At 39.3% G+C, this 18,822-nt stretch overlaps 1 protein-coding gene across 2 annotated transcripts in view; it reads left to right on the forward strand.

Moving 5' to 3' along the window:
- The window catches only part of adarb2 (adenosine deaminase RNA specific B2 (inactive)), a 182,238-nt gene that overhangs the window by 110,706 nt on the left and 52,710 nt on the right, over window positions 1–18,822 (forward strand). For both annotated transcript variants that reach the window (XM_058766024.1, XM_058766023.1), the window contains 2 exons: window positions 7,518–7,604; window positions 8,225–9,150. In XM_058766024.1, the coding sequence (XP_058622007.1) occupies window positions 7,523–7,604; window positions 8,225–9,150 (1,008 nt within the window). In that variant the 5' untranslated portion in view covers window positions 7,518–7,522. The remainder of the gene's footprint in view (window positions 1–7,517; window positions 7,605–8,224; window positions 9,151–18,822) is intronic.

The following is an 18,822-nucleotide window of genomic DNA, read 5'->3' on the forward strand; positions in this document are numbered from 1 at the left end:
ATTTAAAATTTGTGAAAACAGTGACGTCAAGTGCATAGTGTTTCTTTACAAAATTACATCGCCAACTACTGGCCTGGCATGCATAATGCAGTGATTTTAGTAATTATAATACAGTGCCAAGTTTAGTCTGTAAGGAAATGTTTCAAAACTGTGAAGGAAAACATTTCCGTTTTTAGTGTAATCGTACCCTTAGTTTAATAAATATTTTCTACTTTCTGACCAATTACAATTAAATTGGTAATTTTGGGATCTGTTCTTTTAATTTCTCATATTTAATTGGATTTTACTGTTATTACTGCTCACAAAACCTGCATTTATTTAATCCAAAATGCAGTAAATACAGTAATATTACAGTCTTAAAATGCTGGGTTCTATTGTAATATATTTTAAAATGTAATTTATTCCTTTAATGTAGTGCTGAATTTTCAGCATCATTACTTAGTCTCACATGATCTTCAGAAATCATTCTAATATGCTGAATTGCTGCTCAAGAAACAGTTCTTATTATCATCAAATAGAAAAAAATAAAATATAATTTTTTTTTTACTCTCACTTTTGATCAATTTAATCCATCCATGCTGACTAAAGGTATTAGTTTCTTTTTTTTTTTTTTAATCTTACTGGCCCCAAACATTTGAACAGTTGCATCCTAAATCTGCCCCATAACCACTTTTACGACCGCTGATCTTTTGCCCACCCTGGCCAGTCACTGATCCTCACTCCCACAGCTTCCCTCCTCTTCCATTGTGACACATAATGCCAATAAGCACAAAAGCTGATCTCATAACGTTAATTTAATCTTGTGTTGGATGGCTTGTCTGTGCCCACAGCTGTTGTGGGTGGGCGATTAGGATTGGTGCCCAGCGGACAGTGGCGTTAGCAGCAGCTAGCATGCTAAACCTCTGTCCCTGGCATGGAAAAGAGTAACACATGTAAAGCAGATGGCCGGTGCACTATGTCTTCTGTTGGCACTAATCAGGTGCTAAATATCACTCCGTCTGCTCACTCGGCCTGATCCTGGAACCCACAACGCTCACGCTTTTGTGTTGGCCTGTGCTGGTATGCTGTGAAGAATAACTGTTTGGCTCAAAAAATAGATGCAGAACTTCTGAGTCGTAAATGACTTATCACTCTGGAGCCACACAACATGACGTCAAAACGCCAATGGATAAAGCCACACAGTCTCAAGCCTTTAACTACTGACTATCCTGAGCTGTTACGTTAGAGGAAAAACACTACTATCCTATAGTGAGGAATATTTGTTTGTTTTTTTCACCATTTTTGTACCATTAGTTTTTACATTAGGTGTGTATGTATATATATTATATATTTATATTATATTATATATATATGTGTGTATATATATATATATATATATATATATATATATATATATATATATAATATTATTGTCTTTTATTCCTTTTTTTTCTTTGATAAAATAATTCAATATTTTATTGATAGAATCATTTTAAATATACCCCTATATATCAAATATTTTAATATTTAAAATATAATATGTAACATCCAGTTTAACTAACTATATGAATATAACATAATCATATTCCTCTAGGGGGTCTCAGCAAACGTTCAAGGGACCACTATTACAAAAAAGCATTATTACTATATTATATTAATTCTAAATTTAAGCACCCACACACACACACACACAAAATCAAGATGTAAACTGAGATCACATTTATTTCTTCCCCCTCAATAATGGAAGTTTTTAACATAAAAATCACAAAATTTATCATGGTTAATGCTTTTTATATATCATTATTTCTTCATAAAAAAAAATAAAAAAAAACAGGTTTAAAAACAAGCAGTTTTGTTATAATTACAGCAGAAATACAAGAAATTCTAGTCTGGAATTATTGTTTTGAACAAAGAAGGGGCCTTCGAGTCAAAAAGGTTGAGAACTATTGTTTTAAAACTCTTGTTATTTGCTTCATTTGTGATTTTTTTTTTTTTTTTTTTTTTTTAGGTTTTTTAGTTTTTCCTAACATGGATGTCACTTGTCTCCAAAGGGAGATTTTGTCAGATTTAGCTAACTTTTTTTGGAAAAATTTGTCTTCAAACTTTTGCTAAGTAAGTCCAAATACGCACATACACATAGATGGTTAGCACACACAAAAGGTGTCTCTGCCAAGCTCCAGCTGAGCGGTCTGACAGAAATCCGATTCCTAGCGTGATGGCGAGACAATGCGGCCTCCCTCATTTGCCACTTCACCAGTGTTTAATCTCTGGTCTCCTAGACAGAAAGAGTGATTGAAAGAAAGGAAGAGGAGAGAGATAAAGAGAGGGAGAGTGAGTCAATGATTTCCCCACTGCCTTTTTGAATAGAGTCTCCAGTGTCTCATCTGACCTGACGGTTATGAGGGCCATGGGAAGATGTGATTGGCTCATTACCTCTGCTCACTTCTGATAGCCGAGGATGGTGTGTCGAAGCCCCTCTCGTCTTCGGAATTTACACCGTTTCTCTCTTCTCTGTCTCCTGACAACATGGCAGTCTGCCAGGCCTCTGGTTCCGACCTGACATTTGCTGTTTTCTTTGGTTCAGAGGAGTGATGTCAAAAGTACTTTGGTACCAAGACAATGCTAAACAATTACCACACATATATCATATATATGATACCAGTCGAGAAATACTAGAATGCTACATTCAATATGATAATTATTTAATATAATATATATAATAATATGTTAATAGACTACCGGAAGTTAGTTAAGTCAAGCCATCAGTCCAGTCTTCAATGTCACATGATCCTTCAGAAATCATTCTAATATGATGGTACTCAATTATTAATAATTCTTTATGGTGGTTAGTTATTAACAATGAGTTCTTATAATACATTTTGAAAACAGTTTTTGCTGTTTAACATTTTTTTTGTGGACACCATGATACTTTTATATTGTATTTTATTTTCAGGATTCTTTGATAAGAAAATAATAGCATTTATTTGAAAGAAAACTATTTTTAACATTTATAAATCAACAATTTAATGTGCCCTTGCCAATTGGATTTTTTTTTTTTTTTTTTTTTTTATTCTTAACCCAAACGTTTGAGTGGTAGTGTCACTGTTTTAAAAAAAATAAATTAATTAAAAAAAAGGAATAATAATATTTTTTCAGCATTGATAATAATATTTAAATGATATTAATATATATTAAAATGATTTCTAAAGACTAAATATTTCTCAATATTACTGTTTGTACTATATTTTTCATCAAATAAATGCAGCCTTGGTGAGACTTATTTCAAAAACATAAAAAAAAAATTAAAAAAACTTTTGACCGGTATTGTATATATATTAATATTTAACTTTGTACGAGTGTGTTGAATAACATAATAGTTTTTGCTCCGGTCTTGAAATTGGTAGCAAGAATGGTGATATTTCGACTCCTGAAATCTTGGTCTCATGACAGCCGTAGTTCAGAGAGAATAATGATCCGTCCTTCCTCAACATGGCAGCAGTAATGGATTGGTTTTAAGAGCTCCAGCTAGTTGCTCATATTGTTTGGCTTCACAGACAGGCAAGTCAAAGTGCTTGAGGGTGACATGACAAAACATCCAGCGGTGACAACTGACTGAGCATGATTCCAGTGATTGTGTCTGAGGTGATGTGTGTTGCCTGTCTTTTGTTTCTGCTTTTGATCTCCTTGATTTTTTTTTTTTTTTTTACTATCAGAACCCTTCAAAAAGTGTGTGTATACTGTATATTTAATTTGTAAACTCTTTTAGTTTAATTCTATTTTGTGTAACTGAAGTAGAATTAAAACTGACACCCAAACATCGGAGCCTGAGCCATATGTAACCCATTGCCATTGACCCATACCATTTAAAGTAGCTGTGTATTTTGTCCAAATGCAGTACTGAGCTGTACACTGTACTCTCATTCTCATTTGTGAGATGAACAGGCTTCACATTTAATTTCCTGTAGGCCTCCTTTGATTCTTAGTGTCACGTCAGCCGTGTAACCTTCAATGGCTCTGTAGTGATGGCAAAGCTCTGAGCTTGTTAGATACCGCTGAACTTCGAGAGACCCCCACATCATCGCTCTGAGTATGAGAGTCTGTCTCAGCACTTTTGTGATTGGTTGATGACAGTGATAGCACCTCCTATCACTTATTCATGCCCTGTTCTCCTCAGCCATCATTCAGGAAGTGACACACAGGAAGCGTACAATGCAGTTACCGTATCTTCCCTCCTATGTGCTGACATTCAGCACTTTGGTTGTGCTATATGTGACCTATAAATCCTCCACACTTCTGATGGGAGGGAGAGAGAATCTCTTGACCACTGCTTGGGAAAGCAAAATAATTGGATTCCTGCTCCTTATCACACTCAACACATTACGAGTTGTCAAAATTCCCTGCTGCCAGGGCTTGGTCACGTTTCAGTCAAGCAAGAGGGATTTCATATGGCTGACTGATAGGTGAGACTTTTTAGATTGCGTTATTGCCAGTCACTGGGGGCAGTAGTGTTCAACAGGTGCCTTAGACTCTCACGTGACGATGCTTGGTGGACATTACCGTATTGACCTTTGTGTCTTACTGTATTGCGCCTTGTTGCCATTACAAAACTGCACTCTCTATCATTTAAGTGGCTTCACTTCATTCTACTTGCAGTAAGTGGGGAATTGTTTTTGTTTCTATGTTATGATGTGGAGTAGACTGCAAACCTTTCCCGACCCTTGCAAACAGATCCTCTTAAGTGAGTGATTGAAACCCCAGCCACGAAATGATAACAAAGTAGATTTTTAGATTTTCTGAAAAAAATGTGACATACTGACAACTGAGTTCCACGGTTTCCCTTGTCTCTCAAATTGTCTGTAGTCTAGGTATGGTTGGGGCCCCCAGGGTTCTCCGCAGACTGTCCTGAGTCGAAAGAACTCATCCCCTGTTCAGGTGATAATCAGATGCCTAGATTTACCCTCTAGGGGCCTTTGAGGCCCTAAACACTGCCTTGTCAAAATAACTAATTCCCAAATGTCTATAAAATTATGGTAATAGATATGTACCCCCATTAAGTTAATGATTAGTAATAAAAGGGATGTCTTAGAGAGGCAGAGTCTCTCAGAAGTAAAGATGGGCAGAGGCTCTCCAATCTGTGAAAGAGTGTGGAAAAAGATTGTGGAATACTTTAAAAAGAACGTTCCTCAACGTCAGATTGCAAAGGCTTTGCAAATCTCATCATCTACAGTGCATAACATCATCAAAAGGTTCAGAGAAACTGGAGAAATCTCTGTGCGTAAGGGACAAGTCCGAAGACCTTTGTTGGATGCCTGTGGTCTTCGGGCCCTCAGACGACACTGCATCACTCATCTGCATGATTCTGTCATTGACATTACTAAATGGGCCCAGAAATACTTCCAGAAACCACTGTCAGTAAACACAATGCGCCATGCCATCTGCAGATGCCAACTAAAGCTCTGTCATGCAAAAAGGAAGCCATACGTGAACATGGTCCAGAAGCGCCGTCATGTCCTGTGGGCCATGGCTCATTTAAAATGGACAGTTTTAAAGTGGAAGTGTTCTATGGTCATACGAGTCCAAATTTGACATTCTTGTTGGAAATCACAGATGCCGTGTCCTCCGGGCTAAAGAGGAGGGAGAACTTCCAGCGTGTTATCAGCGTTCAGTTCAAAAGCCAGCATCTCTGATGGTATGGGGGTGCATAAGTGCATACGGTATGGGCAGGTTACATGTTTTGGAAGGCACTATGAATGCTGAAAGGTATATAAAGGTTTTAGAGCAACATATGCTCCCCTCCAGACGACGTCTATTTCAGCAGGACAATGCAAAACCACATACTGCAGCTTTTGCAACAGCTTGGCTTCGTAGTAGAAGAGTCCGGGTGCTGAACAGGCCTGCCTGCAGTCCAGATCTTTCACCTATAGAGAACATTTGCCGCAGCATTAAATGAAAAATACGTCAAAGACGACCACAAACTCTTCAGCAGCTGGAAACCTATATCAGGCAAGAATGGGACCAAATTCCAACACCAAAACTCCAGAATCTCATAACCTCGATGGCCAGACTTCTTAAAACTGTTTTGAAAAGAAGAGATGCTACACCATGGTAAACATGCCCCCATCCCAACTATTTTGAGACCCGTAGCAGGCATCAAATTTGAAATGAGCTCATTTTGTGCATAAAATTGTAAAATTTATGAGTTTAAACATTTATGTTATCTATGTTCTATTGTGAATAAAATATTGGCTCATGTGATTTGAAAGTCTTTTAGCTTTCATTTTATTCAAATTTAAAAAACGTTCCAACATTTCCGGAATTTGGGTTGTACACTACCCCTAGTCAAAAGAGCTTACTCCAATGTTTCTATAAATAAGCAGATGCCTAGATATGACTGGGGCCCCATGTAGGATTTCTATATACTACCCTTAGTCAAAATGACGCACCCCTATTATTCTATAATTTTCTGGTGCCTAGGAAGGGGAACTCCAGTACACTACACTGTGTCAAATGAATCCACACCCATGTTTCTACAATAATCATGTCTGGGGCTTCTGGTGGCCTCTAGGGGCCCCATATAAATAGAGACAGACAGACAGACATGCACACATAGGACATATACACGAAAATACTGACGTAAACTGTTAACAAAAGAGAAATGTGTGATGATTGAACATTTTCAGTGATATTTTAGTTTTTTTGGATGAATATTTTATAGATAGAATTGAAACTTTACAACTATTAGAAGGGTTTGTTTAATATTATCAATGTACTTGCATTCCAAAGGTTTTTTTTTTTTTCTTGAAGGGCCATTGTTATTGGTGTTTAAGGTCTCATACTAGGTCAAAATGCAAAACAGTTTAATCAGAATTTGCATTTGTTATTATCCTGTCTGAAGTAGTCGGAATTGGAAAAATCACGTCCTATTCTGAATCATTGCATGGCCAGGACATTTCATGTGGCTTATGCGAGTGCACACCCATTTCACTTCTTTGTTCACTCAGTTTCCCTGTTCTATACACACATAAAACCTCTGTTTCTTTTTTTTGTCTGCCCATTAAAATTATTGATCATTAGGGGATGCTGAGAAAGGTGGGATGTAATTATGAGTCCAGGCAGCTTTGTCAATTCCCCACAGTCTGAGTTGAGCCCAGCAGAGATCCTAATAGGAACCTGCAGTGTTAACAACACACACACAAACACACACACACACACACACACTCGCATGGATATAGAGGGAAACGAGGCTGTGAACACAATTTGGTTTATCAGCAACTCAACCAGAAACTCAGTTTCCACCGCTGCTTAGACCAAAAGCATAATCTATATAAGTATGCAAACAGCAAGGCATTGCAACTGTGTAATCTCATTGTACATACTTAGTGTTTTCATTTGATTAGCACGGAATATATTTCGGGCCTAAGAATCTCTTCATCTTTTTATTTATAACTTTGTAAGAAATAATCATGTATGTACGAATCATGTATGTTAATAGTATGTGCTGTATTTACACAAACTTTCTTTTCTTTTTTACCTTTCAGAGAAAATGAACATGTTGTCTGCACTGATTGCCCCCTACAAATACATGAGCCCAGCAGCCAATTGCACAGAAGACGAGGACACATTGAGTCAGTATGCATAATCACTAACACAAACCCTTTCATTAAATTAAAACATTAAATTAGATTTTAACATATACAATATACAGTATGCTAGAAGAGTTGGAGACAGGCAGCACTACAAAAACAACATTTCGGTCCTTTTTCACAATTTAGGCTTGTAACCATGTGTTGAAGTTTATTTTCACAGATGAATTTCATTTGGTTCCATCACAACACAGTTGGGGTGTGAAATAGAGGCTTTAATGTGTGATCAGACTTTCACACACTGAAATCTCATAACCGTCTGCTCTCCTGCATTACAAAAGAGCGTCTCCTTTGCATTGTATATGGGGGAGACGATTTGTACCCACTTTAAGTATAGACTCCAAGCCAATTTTGTGGGAGATTACAGAGCGATTTGCCAGATAATGCCCCATTTTAGAGGATTTGTCTTCGGGTTTTTGCAACAGTTAAATAGAGGAGGCTTTTCTCACATGGAACTGTTGCTTTGGGGATGGTAATGGCAGTTTTTAATGTCAACTTGTATATGACTTTTATCAGGTCATGTGAGATTATGAGCAGAATGGAGAAGATAGCACTTGTTGAGTGCCTTGATCATAATAACGTCATTTCTGCTTTCAATCTAGGCACCAGCAGTGCTGAGGTCAAGGAGAACCGCAACACAGGAAATTTGGAAGATTGCGCTATTGTCCCGTCAGACTGCCAAACGCTCTTCCTGTCCGATGCACCCAGGGATGGGGCATCTGGCCTCAAGCGAAAGCGACCTTTGGAGGAGGACAATAACGGACACTTGCGCAAATTGCGTCTGTACTGCAAGAAACTGGCATGGTCCGATGCACCAAAGAACGCACTGGTCCAGTTGAACGAGCTGAGACCAGGTCTACAGTATCGGATGGTCTCTCAAACAGGACCGGTGCACGCTCCTCTCTTTTCCATCGCCGTGGAAGTCAACGGACTCACGTTCGAGGGCACCGGCCCTACGAAGAAAAAGGCGAAGATGAAGGCAGCCGAGATGGCCCTAAAGTCATTCATCCAGTTTCCCAACGCCTCGCAAGCTCACTTGGCCATGGGCGGCCTGAGCAACCCCACAGCCGACTTCACCTCGGACCAGGCCGACTTCCCGGACACACTGTTCAAAGGCTTTGAGCCTGACGGCTGCCGCTCTGCCGAGAGCGAGTTGCTGTCTAGCGCCCTCCGTTTGCGCCACACATTGGACTTGATGGTGGTGCAGGCCAGGCAAGGAGATCCCTGCCTCCCCTCACCTCCGGATCCCGTCACCCAGCCCAGCCCGGTCGTCCTGCTCAATGACCTGCGGCCCGGCCTGCGATACGCCTGCTTGTCGGAGCGTGTCCAGGGCAAACGGGCACACCGCAGCTTCGTCATGGCCGTTCGAGTGGACGGCAGGATATTCGAGGGCTCGGGTCGCAGTAAGAAGCAGGCGAAGAGGCAGGCGGCTCTGTGTGCCCTGCAGGCGCTCTTCAACTTCAGGCTGGCACCTGAGGCGAGAGCGGGACACCGGCCCAGTAGGATCAAATGCCCTCATTTGCCCCAGGTGAGTGTGCCAGTCCAGCCGCTGGCAGGCCACTCGTTCCATACGGCGGGCCTTAATAACCAAAGCAGCAGGAATGCTGGGATACAGAACAGCCAGCCAAGACTTAATTAAGAGGGAGGAGATAATGTTTGGGGAGGCATGGGGCAGTACAGATGGATTATGGGGGAGAGGTTAGGCTATATCGCAGAGAAAAATGTGGAAGCGTTTTATGTTAGCACACGGGCTTTAACATTTACTTTGGGCAGGACAGGACGGCATATCTAGTGTAAACACACACATGTGTGTGTACTTAGGAAAGCAAAAGGTCCAGAGGTAAACAGAATCTATTCACAGATCTATTCAGACGGAAAAAGGATGTAAATGAGGCAAATTATCATTCGGGAACCTCTGACTCCAGAGAGAAAGCCGATGTGCCAGCAAATGAGTTTTCTTTTTTTTCTTTTTTTTTTTACTTTGCATGTGTTTATAGAGCTAAATTGCAAAAGTATTGTTATTTTGCACAATCTCTAGTTTCCTCATGTATGACATGGCAGTGTCTATAAACATTAATTCAATCTGTTGCCCAAAGGAGATTGAAAAAAGCACAGAGCAAATCGACAAACAATCCTCAGACCCATTCTTCTGTTATTTAGTCAAATATGTAAATAGCAATCAGACTAGGAAAATAATGTTGTTGTTTTTCTTAGAGAACTAAAATGTATTTTTGATCCCTTGTGTGCCCATATGGAGTCAAAATTTAATCAGCATAAAGTGATATCAGTCAATTGTAAATTTGAATTGAATTATATGATATTGTAGTTAATCACATTGTTTAATTGTACTAAGTTTCTATGTTGCTTGCCATATAGTACATACACAGTCTATAGTTTGGCTAATTATCTTACTTACTGGAAGAATTGTTTATTGTTCCTATAAATGAATTAATTAATGAACATTTGACACATTGCTGTTGCTGCCATTTTCTAAAAGCAATAAGCCACTCACAACCTCGCATTACAGGGATTTTTACCATGATTAATGGAGTTTCCTTCGTTTTTAAGAATCACTCATGGATGTACAGTATGCGGCTAATCAGTTTATTGTGTGATGTTTGTGACTTTTTCTCTCCTCAAGTATGTGCATGTATTTGCGTGTATGTCAGCATCGGCTCTCCTGTGTGTGTGTTTCTTGTGCTATATTAGTATTCAGCCCCTTCCTGCTCAGAGCCGACAGGGAGAATGTTGTCTTTCCTCTCCTACTACAGCAGCCAAACAACCTGCACATGTTTGCCGGAGAGAAACTTCTCCTTTCTCCTGCTCGCCACGCTCTTTAAAAGGATTTATAAGAGGATTTGCCTCACTAGTTAAGTTCCAGAAATGCACTTCCTTGTGGAAATTCTTGAAAGTCAGACTATGGCATTGGCTGTTGAGTCACTTAGAAATGATGACAGAAACATGCACATGTAATTAGAAATGTTCCTCCGTTTCCATCACAAAATCATCCAGCATCATCTGGCCAGTGGAACGAGCATGTGTGCATGTGTGTTTGAGCTTGTATGACGATTTCTTAGTAGTCTGGAGATCTGAGGGTTGGATGGCGCTCAAACCACTGCCTGTAGGGTGTCTTCCTGTGCCGCAGGGCCCTGCTGATAGCAACCGCTGCCAGCTCTGCCGCTGTCACACTGCTCTCAAGACCCGAGGTTTTTCTCTTTCTTTCTGAAGCAACTTCCTTTAACAGCTTTCATTGCAGCAACTAGTAGCTGCAGCTTATCTATAACGAAATATAATTTCTGCCTTAAACGCAGTCTTCTGAAAAGGTTTCATTTTTTAAAAACATTGTTGCTTAATTATAATAATTATAAAAATGTTATTAAATTTAAGAGTAAATTTGACAGTTGCATGCACCTCAGTCAAAATAAATAAATAAATAAATATAATTATTTAAATGACTGCATCACAGTCATTAGAATATAATTAGAATTGCAATGAATTAATGAATATTTCTACAATATAGTTTCTAAAATATATCAAAAAGATAAGCAGAAAGATTAATAAACATATGAAATCACACTGGAGAATGAATTCTGATTTCTACATTTAAGGCATTTTTGCCCAAACCTCTGCTAAAATTCTGAACCTGATGCAGACACATTACATTTATGAGGATTTGGGGGAAATTTTGAATCAAATTTGAGATTTTAAGGCTGTATTGAAACAAACGAGCTGTAAAGAAAGAAAGCAATCAACAAAGAGTGGCAGAAAGAGTGAGTGAGATAAGGGTCACCTTTGGAGTGGAATAGAAGGACAGGGAGACTCCGGTGGGTGGAAGGCAATTCTGGCACAGATGGAATATTCCGTAGGAAGAGCCGTCCATAGCAGTGTGATGCCCCAGGCAAATATGAACAATAACTTGCAGGCTACCCTTCTCCACCACCTCTTAAATGAAAAATTGAACCGTCATCCAGGCTGCATGCCTTGTTGCCCACATCCCTATGCTTCTTCACATCTCTAAATAATGACACACTCACACACATGCACACACACTCCCTGCAGGGATTTACCTGCATGCTCTGTGAAAGTCAATATAACATTGAAGCAATAATATGAGATCCAGGTATGAAGCAAGACTTAAGTCACCCCAAAAATATCCATCAATCATGGGATCATAGTCCCCCCAGTGCTTTCCTAACTTAAAAGGACGCATAGGAAATTTGCAAAACCGTGCCCTGCGCGTACCTTCTCACCCGAACGCTTTGTCTGCATGTCAGCAGCTTCACGTTTTCATCACGATTCCTCTGATTTCAGAAGTATAAATGCAGGGCAAACTGATTTGGCATCAGGAGTCTGCCCACGTTATAAGGTAGAATGATTGCAGTGCATGGTTAGGTTGATTGGCCACTTAATCTCTCAGCGCAGTCACAAATATCTGCAGCGTTGCCAAGTCAACGCACAGACCCTGCTAAGACAGGAAAAAGCCAGAGTCTGAGCAGAGGGCGACGCTGGTGCCACTGCAGGTCCTGACCATGCCACTAGTATAGTTAACCTTGGACCACAGAGTATTTGACTGAAGAAATTACCTCAGCATGCTGCTAAATATCAATCACTGCCTAATCATGAGACTTCCAGTTGCAGCCGATATTTAAAAGAGAAGGCTTACAGGAATGAATCGCACGAAGAAAGTGGGTGTTTGAGGCAGGGTCAAGAAAAATAGGGGGTCTTAAAAGGCGGAGTCAGATGGGGGGGTGGACTGTTATTATTTAATAGTACTAATACTATTCAATTATTTGATTGATTATTCAGCTTTTTCAGTTAAAATATTGAGTTATTCTAGCAAATAAATATAATAAGGTAATCACTTCAGCTTTTGAAAATCATATTAATATTATGTAATTACAATTATAATACAATTATTTAATTAACTGCATGAAAAAGTAACTGAATGACTCATCAGTCTGCCTAACATCTCCTTATGTAAGTCATGTGAATATGAAACAAAATGTTTGTTTGTTTTTTACTCATTACAACATTATCTAGCTCCACAGTGGAGAGCTGCTTTGTAACAGAAAATCAGGTTGTAATTCTAACTGAAAGCGACACTGACACTGTTTTGTTTTGTTTTTTCATGTTTAATACTGTAAAGCTGCTTAATTTAAGGCTATCTATTGCATAAAGTGCCATATAAATAAACGTGACGTGACTGGACTTTACCAGAGTACAGAGCTGCAGAGCTTGTGAAGTCATCCACATTGCTATAATCACTACAGCCTCACACTAGTCAAACTGCGTTATTGCAGGCTCTTACATTAGGTCATGTGAGATCGAAGGACTACTTGACGACAAAAATATTTCTCAAATGTTTTATTGTCACCGTTGTCGATAAGGTTGACGAATTGTTTCACGCCTAGTAAGGGGAGTGTTAAACCGCAAGGTCTGGAAAGGGAGGGGAAATATTGCAGAATATGAAAAGGGGAAGACAGAGTCAAAGAGTGTTAAAGGGTGTGGTCAGAGGAGGAGAGAATGAAGGAGGGTGTTAAAAAGAGGTCAAAATGAAGGGGACTGATAAATAGTAAGGTCAGATGGGGAGGGAATTGTAAAGAGTGAGGTCAGAATTAGGGCGAATGTCAAAGAGTGGGATCAAAATGACGGGAGGAAAGTGAATGGGCGGGGTTAGGAAAAGGGGGAGTGTTAATAGGCGGGTTCAAAACTGAGGAGTCTTAACAGGTGGGGTCACAATTGGGGAAATGTTAAGTGATGGGGTCAGATTTAGGGGGATGTTAAAAATAGATGGACATAACGAGAATGCTAAGGGGTGAGTGTGTTATTAAGGGGTGGAATCAGAATGAGAGGGAGTGTTAAAAAAGGGTTAAAATGGGGGGGGGGGGATAAATAGTGAAGTCAGATGGCGGAGGGAATTTTAAAGAGTGAGGTTAGAATGATAAAGAATGTAAAAGACTGGAATCAGAATGAGGGGAGGAGTGTTAATGGGTGGGGTCAGAGTGAGGGTCAGCCAATGAGGGGTTGTCAAAGGGTGGAGTCATAAAGAGTGGGAGTATTAAAAGGCAGGGTCAGAGAGGGAGAGAGAAGAGTAAAGTCAATAAAAGGGAAGCGTTCATGGTGGAATGATAGAGAGAAGCGAAGTTTTGCATTGAAATAATGGATGAAAAATAATGGTAGGAATTCAGAGGTGAATATGAGGAAACTGAGATGGTCAGGTTCAATTTACTTAATATGCTCAACATCACTGGCAGGTATTTAGCATGGAAAATGAGACAATAAAAACTATCATCATTACATTAGCCAATTTGCCTTTCTGTTTTATTGCATTACAATGCACCAGAAATAATCATATGTAGAACAATAACACCTAAACAGAGGAGGACGCATGGTGTTATGATTTTGTCTGGTAGGTTTCTCAGGCCTTTGGGTTTTCTCATTGAGAAACGACAACATGTAGGTGTCTCGCTTTCTGCTTCAGTGAATTATGCCGCACTTTTGATATATGGATGCCGAAAGTATGCATGGACTTTGACTAATCTAGCATCGTAATTTCCCCAGCAGAGTGAATTAAGACTGTTTTCATACACGTGAAGGTGACCTTGTCCACCAGCCTGCCATTTGGTGATTATTTTGTCCCCCTCTCTCTCTCTCTCTCTCTTTCTTTCTCTCTCGTTCTCTCTCTCTGTTTTTAACCCTCTGACTTAATCACACCAGATATAAACAACCCTCCAGCAGCCATGAAGCAAAAATCATTAATTAAGACTGCCACAAAAAATTAGAGATGGCAGGATGGTAAGAGAGCTAGAGAGAATACAGATTGCAAAGTGTGAAACAGACATTATGAGCATAATTGATTAACATTATCAGCGCCTACTAGAGGATCTCCACATCACAGGCGCTGTTTATTTTTTAAATATGGTTAATAAAGAATATAAAGAGTATTATTTAAATCTATCAAATGAGGTCATTGTCATTAGCTGTTGATTAAGCTCATCAACATTAACTCAGCCTGATAGCTAACAATAACAATGAGGAGGTTTTTGCAGTAAGTCAAATTCATTGAAAGCATCAACAAGTCAAAAGTCTAGCTCACAGTTATCTTTCCTAAACTTTTTGAATAAAGCGCCCCTTCAGCTTCTGAGGCCTTGTAGGATAGAGGTGTCCGTTGCATTTACACTTCCAAACCTGTATTTTTCGCCAACTGCTTTGCATCACGGCCACGTTACAAGCTCAGGTGTGCATTAATCCATTGTCAATTATTCCTTAATCCATTCTTACAAATTTGGTAATTACGTCTGTGCATTATTTGAGGAGTGATTGGCGGGCCGCTCAAACAAACAGAGCAATGTTGTGATAGCGTCGCAAAAGCTGTAGTGTTTACAGTCTACAGTGAAACCACCTGCAGATGTATACATTAAACTGTCTTAGTAAAAATCATGCCAGATTTAAGTGTAATTTCCTCTTTGCTTGTCTTTCTATGATAACGTTTTTAAATCTAATAGGAGCACTTTACACCCAAAAGGTTATCATTATCAGGAACTGTCTCATCCCTATGCAAAATATGACCTATAGAAAATCCTTTCCATTCTTTCAGCACAAACACACACATGCTGCAGTGCAATCCCATGACTTTTTTAAAGCATAGGAGATGCCATTTCCACATTTTTGTGGTGAGAACTAGTAGATGTATGATACACTATTAAATGACATAAATTTAACCTAGAATAGGTATTTCAAACGCATCAAAACAATTGCCATTTGTCTCCATTGCCAATTTTCTCCATTTATATAAATATTGTAACCTTGACTGCAGTTGCTGAAACTTTATCCCAGACATGCAAGTTATTTTAAGAAAAAAAAGATCAGTAAATATTGTTTGCTAATTTATAGGAAATATAGACCGATTTGGAGTAGATGTCACAGTTACGTCACTTGCAGCTGCACGTGCATAGTGGTGGCAGAAAACACTGGTAACAAGTGGAGGAAAATGGATAAAATGAATGGAATAAGAGAGAAAAAAAAGAAATTGTGCCATTGGATGTCAGAATCGGAATGTAAATAATTTTTTATGGAATAATGTTGTCAAAGATGCCATTTTAAGCTAAACGCAGACGTTTAAACGGACAGACTATGGATGAAAACTGCTATGATTACTCTACTTTTAAAGCATACATTTGATTTAAACAATGATTTAAAAAGAAAATATATTTTGAGGAAACCATGATGCATTTTTTCAGGATTCTTTGATGAATAGAAAGTTCAAAAGAGTAGTATTACTATTATTATTATTATTATTATTATTATTATTATTATTATTATTATTTTGAAATAAAATTTAAATGTGATGTTTAAGTAGTGTTGAAACGTTTCATTTGACCTCCTGATGCTTTCAGTGGCACATCAAAAATCCTTGGTTCTGTAGGTCTGTTGCTGAGCCTGAATTCTGACTGTTGAACTGCCTTCCTCTTCCCCTGTAATCATCCGGATTGATGGCAGTCTTAAACACACACTCACACCCACAAACACTCATCATCTCTCACACCTGACAGTCTCCTGTGATCAGCGCGCATGCTCATAATCACCTCCCAATGAGATGCTCACACTTCATTAAAAGCATAATCAAGTTCATTACTGCGCCATAGACACTCAGCTAGCAGACAGGCTCCGATAAATCACAGACAGTGCCTGAGTGTGTGTGGGGTGGGGGGTGGGGGGGGAGTTTATCTCACTGAACCAGTTGGAAGAGTACAGGCCAGAGGAACCTATCTGAACACACGTGGCCTTTTACATGACTTTATGCCTAGTTAGACTTGTATGTGCATGTAGGCTACATCTAGTTGCTCCTGTCCATTTACACTAGACACATTGCTAGGAATTAAATGCTAAGCCTCCACAGAGACTGGATTCCCATCTCGCCAATTGTCCCGTGAGAAATCAACCCCGGTGGTTTCTGTGTGTATCCCTCGGTAACCTGAAGCCTTTTTGTTTTTAACAAAACTGACATTGTAATATTTAACAAAAACTATATATTCTCTCTAATATAAAGCCTTAAGCAATGAGAGGCCATAAACTGCAGTTATTCTTAGGTTAAAGGGACAGTTCACCTAAAAATAAACCTAAAAATATCAAATCTGTTCTATTAATTACTCTCCCTCACATCATTCCAAAGCTGTACGACTTACTTTCTTCGGTGAAAATTTTTGATGTTTATATATATATTTTTTTTAATTATATGGCACATGTGTTCTCTCGCAAAGATATTTGCGTTCTCTCGCAAAACTTTTGCGTTCCCTCGCAAAACCATTTGAGTTCGGACAAACGCTTCCTGTTTACTTTGCAGCTTGCAGTGGTTATAGCTCGTATGTTCACAATGGAGCGGTTCATAGAGTTTTATTTTGAACTTGCACTCAAAGTAATACAGTCAGTGCTTATGTCGAAGCACGGTTTTGGGACATTCTAAAACGCTTAATGTGGCTTAATGTTTTAAAACAGTGACATTGGAGGACTAAATTCGATAATAATAAATCCTGATAAAAATTATTAGGCTAGCATTAATAACCTTATTAATAATATTACTATTAATAAAGCAGAATATGAACGCAACGCCCTGCACGTTAAGCCTTTTCTTCCCCATAGAAAACGCTTAAGGTAGGCTATAATGAAAGGTTCATGCAGCTCGTATGTTCACAATGGAGCGGTTCATACAGTTTTATTTTGAACTTGGACTCAAATAAATTCGATAATAATAAAAGCTGATACAATTATTAGGCTAATATTAATAACCTTATTAATAATATTACTAAGCAGAATAGCCCAGAATATGAACACAATGCTCTGCACGTAGCCTAAGCTTTTTCTCCCCATAAAACGCTTAAGGTAGGCTATAATGAAAACGGTGATTTAAAAATACCAAATCCGTTGCATTCATATTCTGGGCTATTCTCCTTTATTAATATTATTAATATGAATTTTATTAGTATTTGTTATTATCGAATTTGGTCCTAATGTCACTGTTTTAATACATTAAGCCACATTAAAGCGTTTTAGAATGTCCCAAAACCGTGCCTTGAACTAACCACTGTCTGACTGTATTTCTTTATACTTGAGTCAAAGTTCAAAATAAAACTCTATGAACCGCTCCATTGTGAACATACGAGCTGTTACCACTGCAAGCTGCAAAGTAAACAGGACGCGTTTGTCCGAACTCAAATGGTTTTGTGAGAGAACGCAAAACATTTGAAAAAAATGTTTTCCTCCCACCCTGAATTTTTCCCACCACAATGTCCTGTAAAGGGCTCCGTAGTTTCCCGCCCTCTTGTGTCCATATATGGTTATTTTCCTGTCCTTGTTTAGGTTGGTTAGTTAATATGATTTGGTTCAGCTGTGTTTGTAATTAGCCTGTGTATTTAGTTTTTGCCTGTTCAGTTCCTTTTCGTCTGGTCTACTCGTTACTGCCAGTGTTCCTGTGCAGCCTGATCTCACAAAATTCCGTGTAATGACCACGGACTCTTAACCCCCAAATCTTTGGTGGCATTACGGAATCGTCGAAAATTCTGTGATGGGCTCACAGAAGTGATACCAATGTAAGTCAGTGACAGGCATCTGCTATGGTCCATGCACGGATTCACTGGTTCAACACCAGCGCTGCATCGGACCCCATAAAAAGAGTGACTCCGATGCAGTTATATCTTGTATATTAATTTATACTTGCACTGGAGTGCCTAACCCCACCCCTACCCTAAACCTACCCACTTCTGAACAATATAAAACACGCACAGGCAAATATAAGTGCAGTCACAGGTTAAGAGTCCGTGGTCATTACACGGAATTCTGTGAGATCAGGTTGTCCTGTGTGTCTGCCCTGCCCTGCCCTGTCTTGCCTTTCCTTTGTTGGATTTAATTAAAGACTGTTTATTTGAGTTTATTGACGTCTCCTCGCTTCCCTCGTGTGTGTGCACCGTGACAGAGGACCAGATCAACACAGTAAGCAATGACCCCTTTTCACAGTTTTATTGCGTGGGAGTTCGTCTGTCAAGTCCGCCAGCTGTGGCTACCCCAAGCCTGCTGGTCGATCACTAGTCAAGTCTGCCGACCGTTCGTCTATCAAGTCCGCCGGCCACTCATCAGTTACGTTCACCGGCCGCTCCATAGTCAAATTCGCGGGCCGCCACTCACTCACACCCTCCGGCTGTGGCTC

The sequence above is a fragment of the Onychostoma macrolepis genome, chromosome 24 (genome assembly GCF_012432095.1).
Source record: "Onychostoma macrolepis isolate SWU-2019 chromosome 24, ASM1243209v1, whole genome shotgun sequence".
NCBI classification, from domain to species: domain Eukaryota; kingdom Metazoa; phylum Chordata; class Actinopteri; order Cypriniformes; family Cyprinidae; genus Onychostoma; species Onychostoma macrolepis.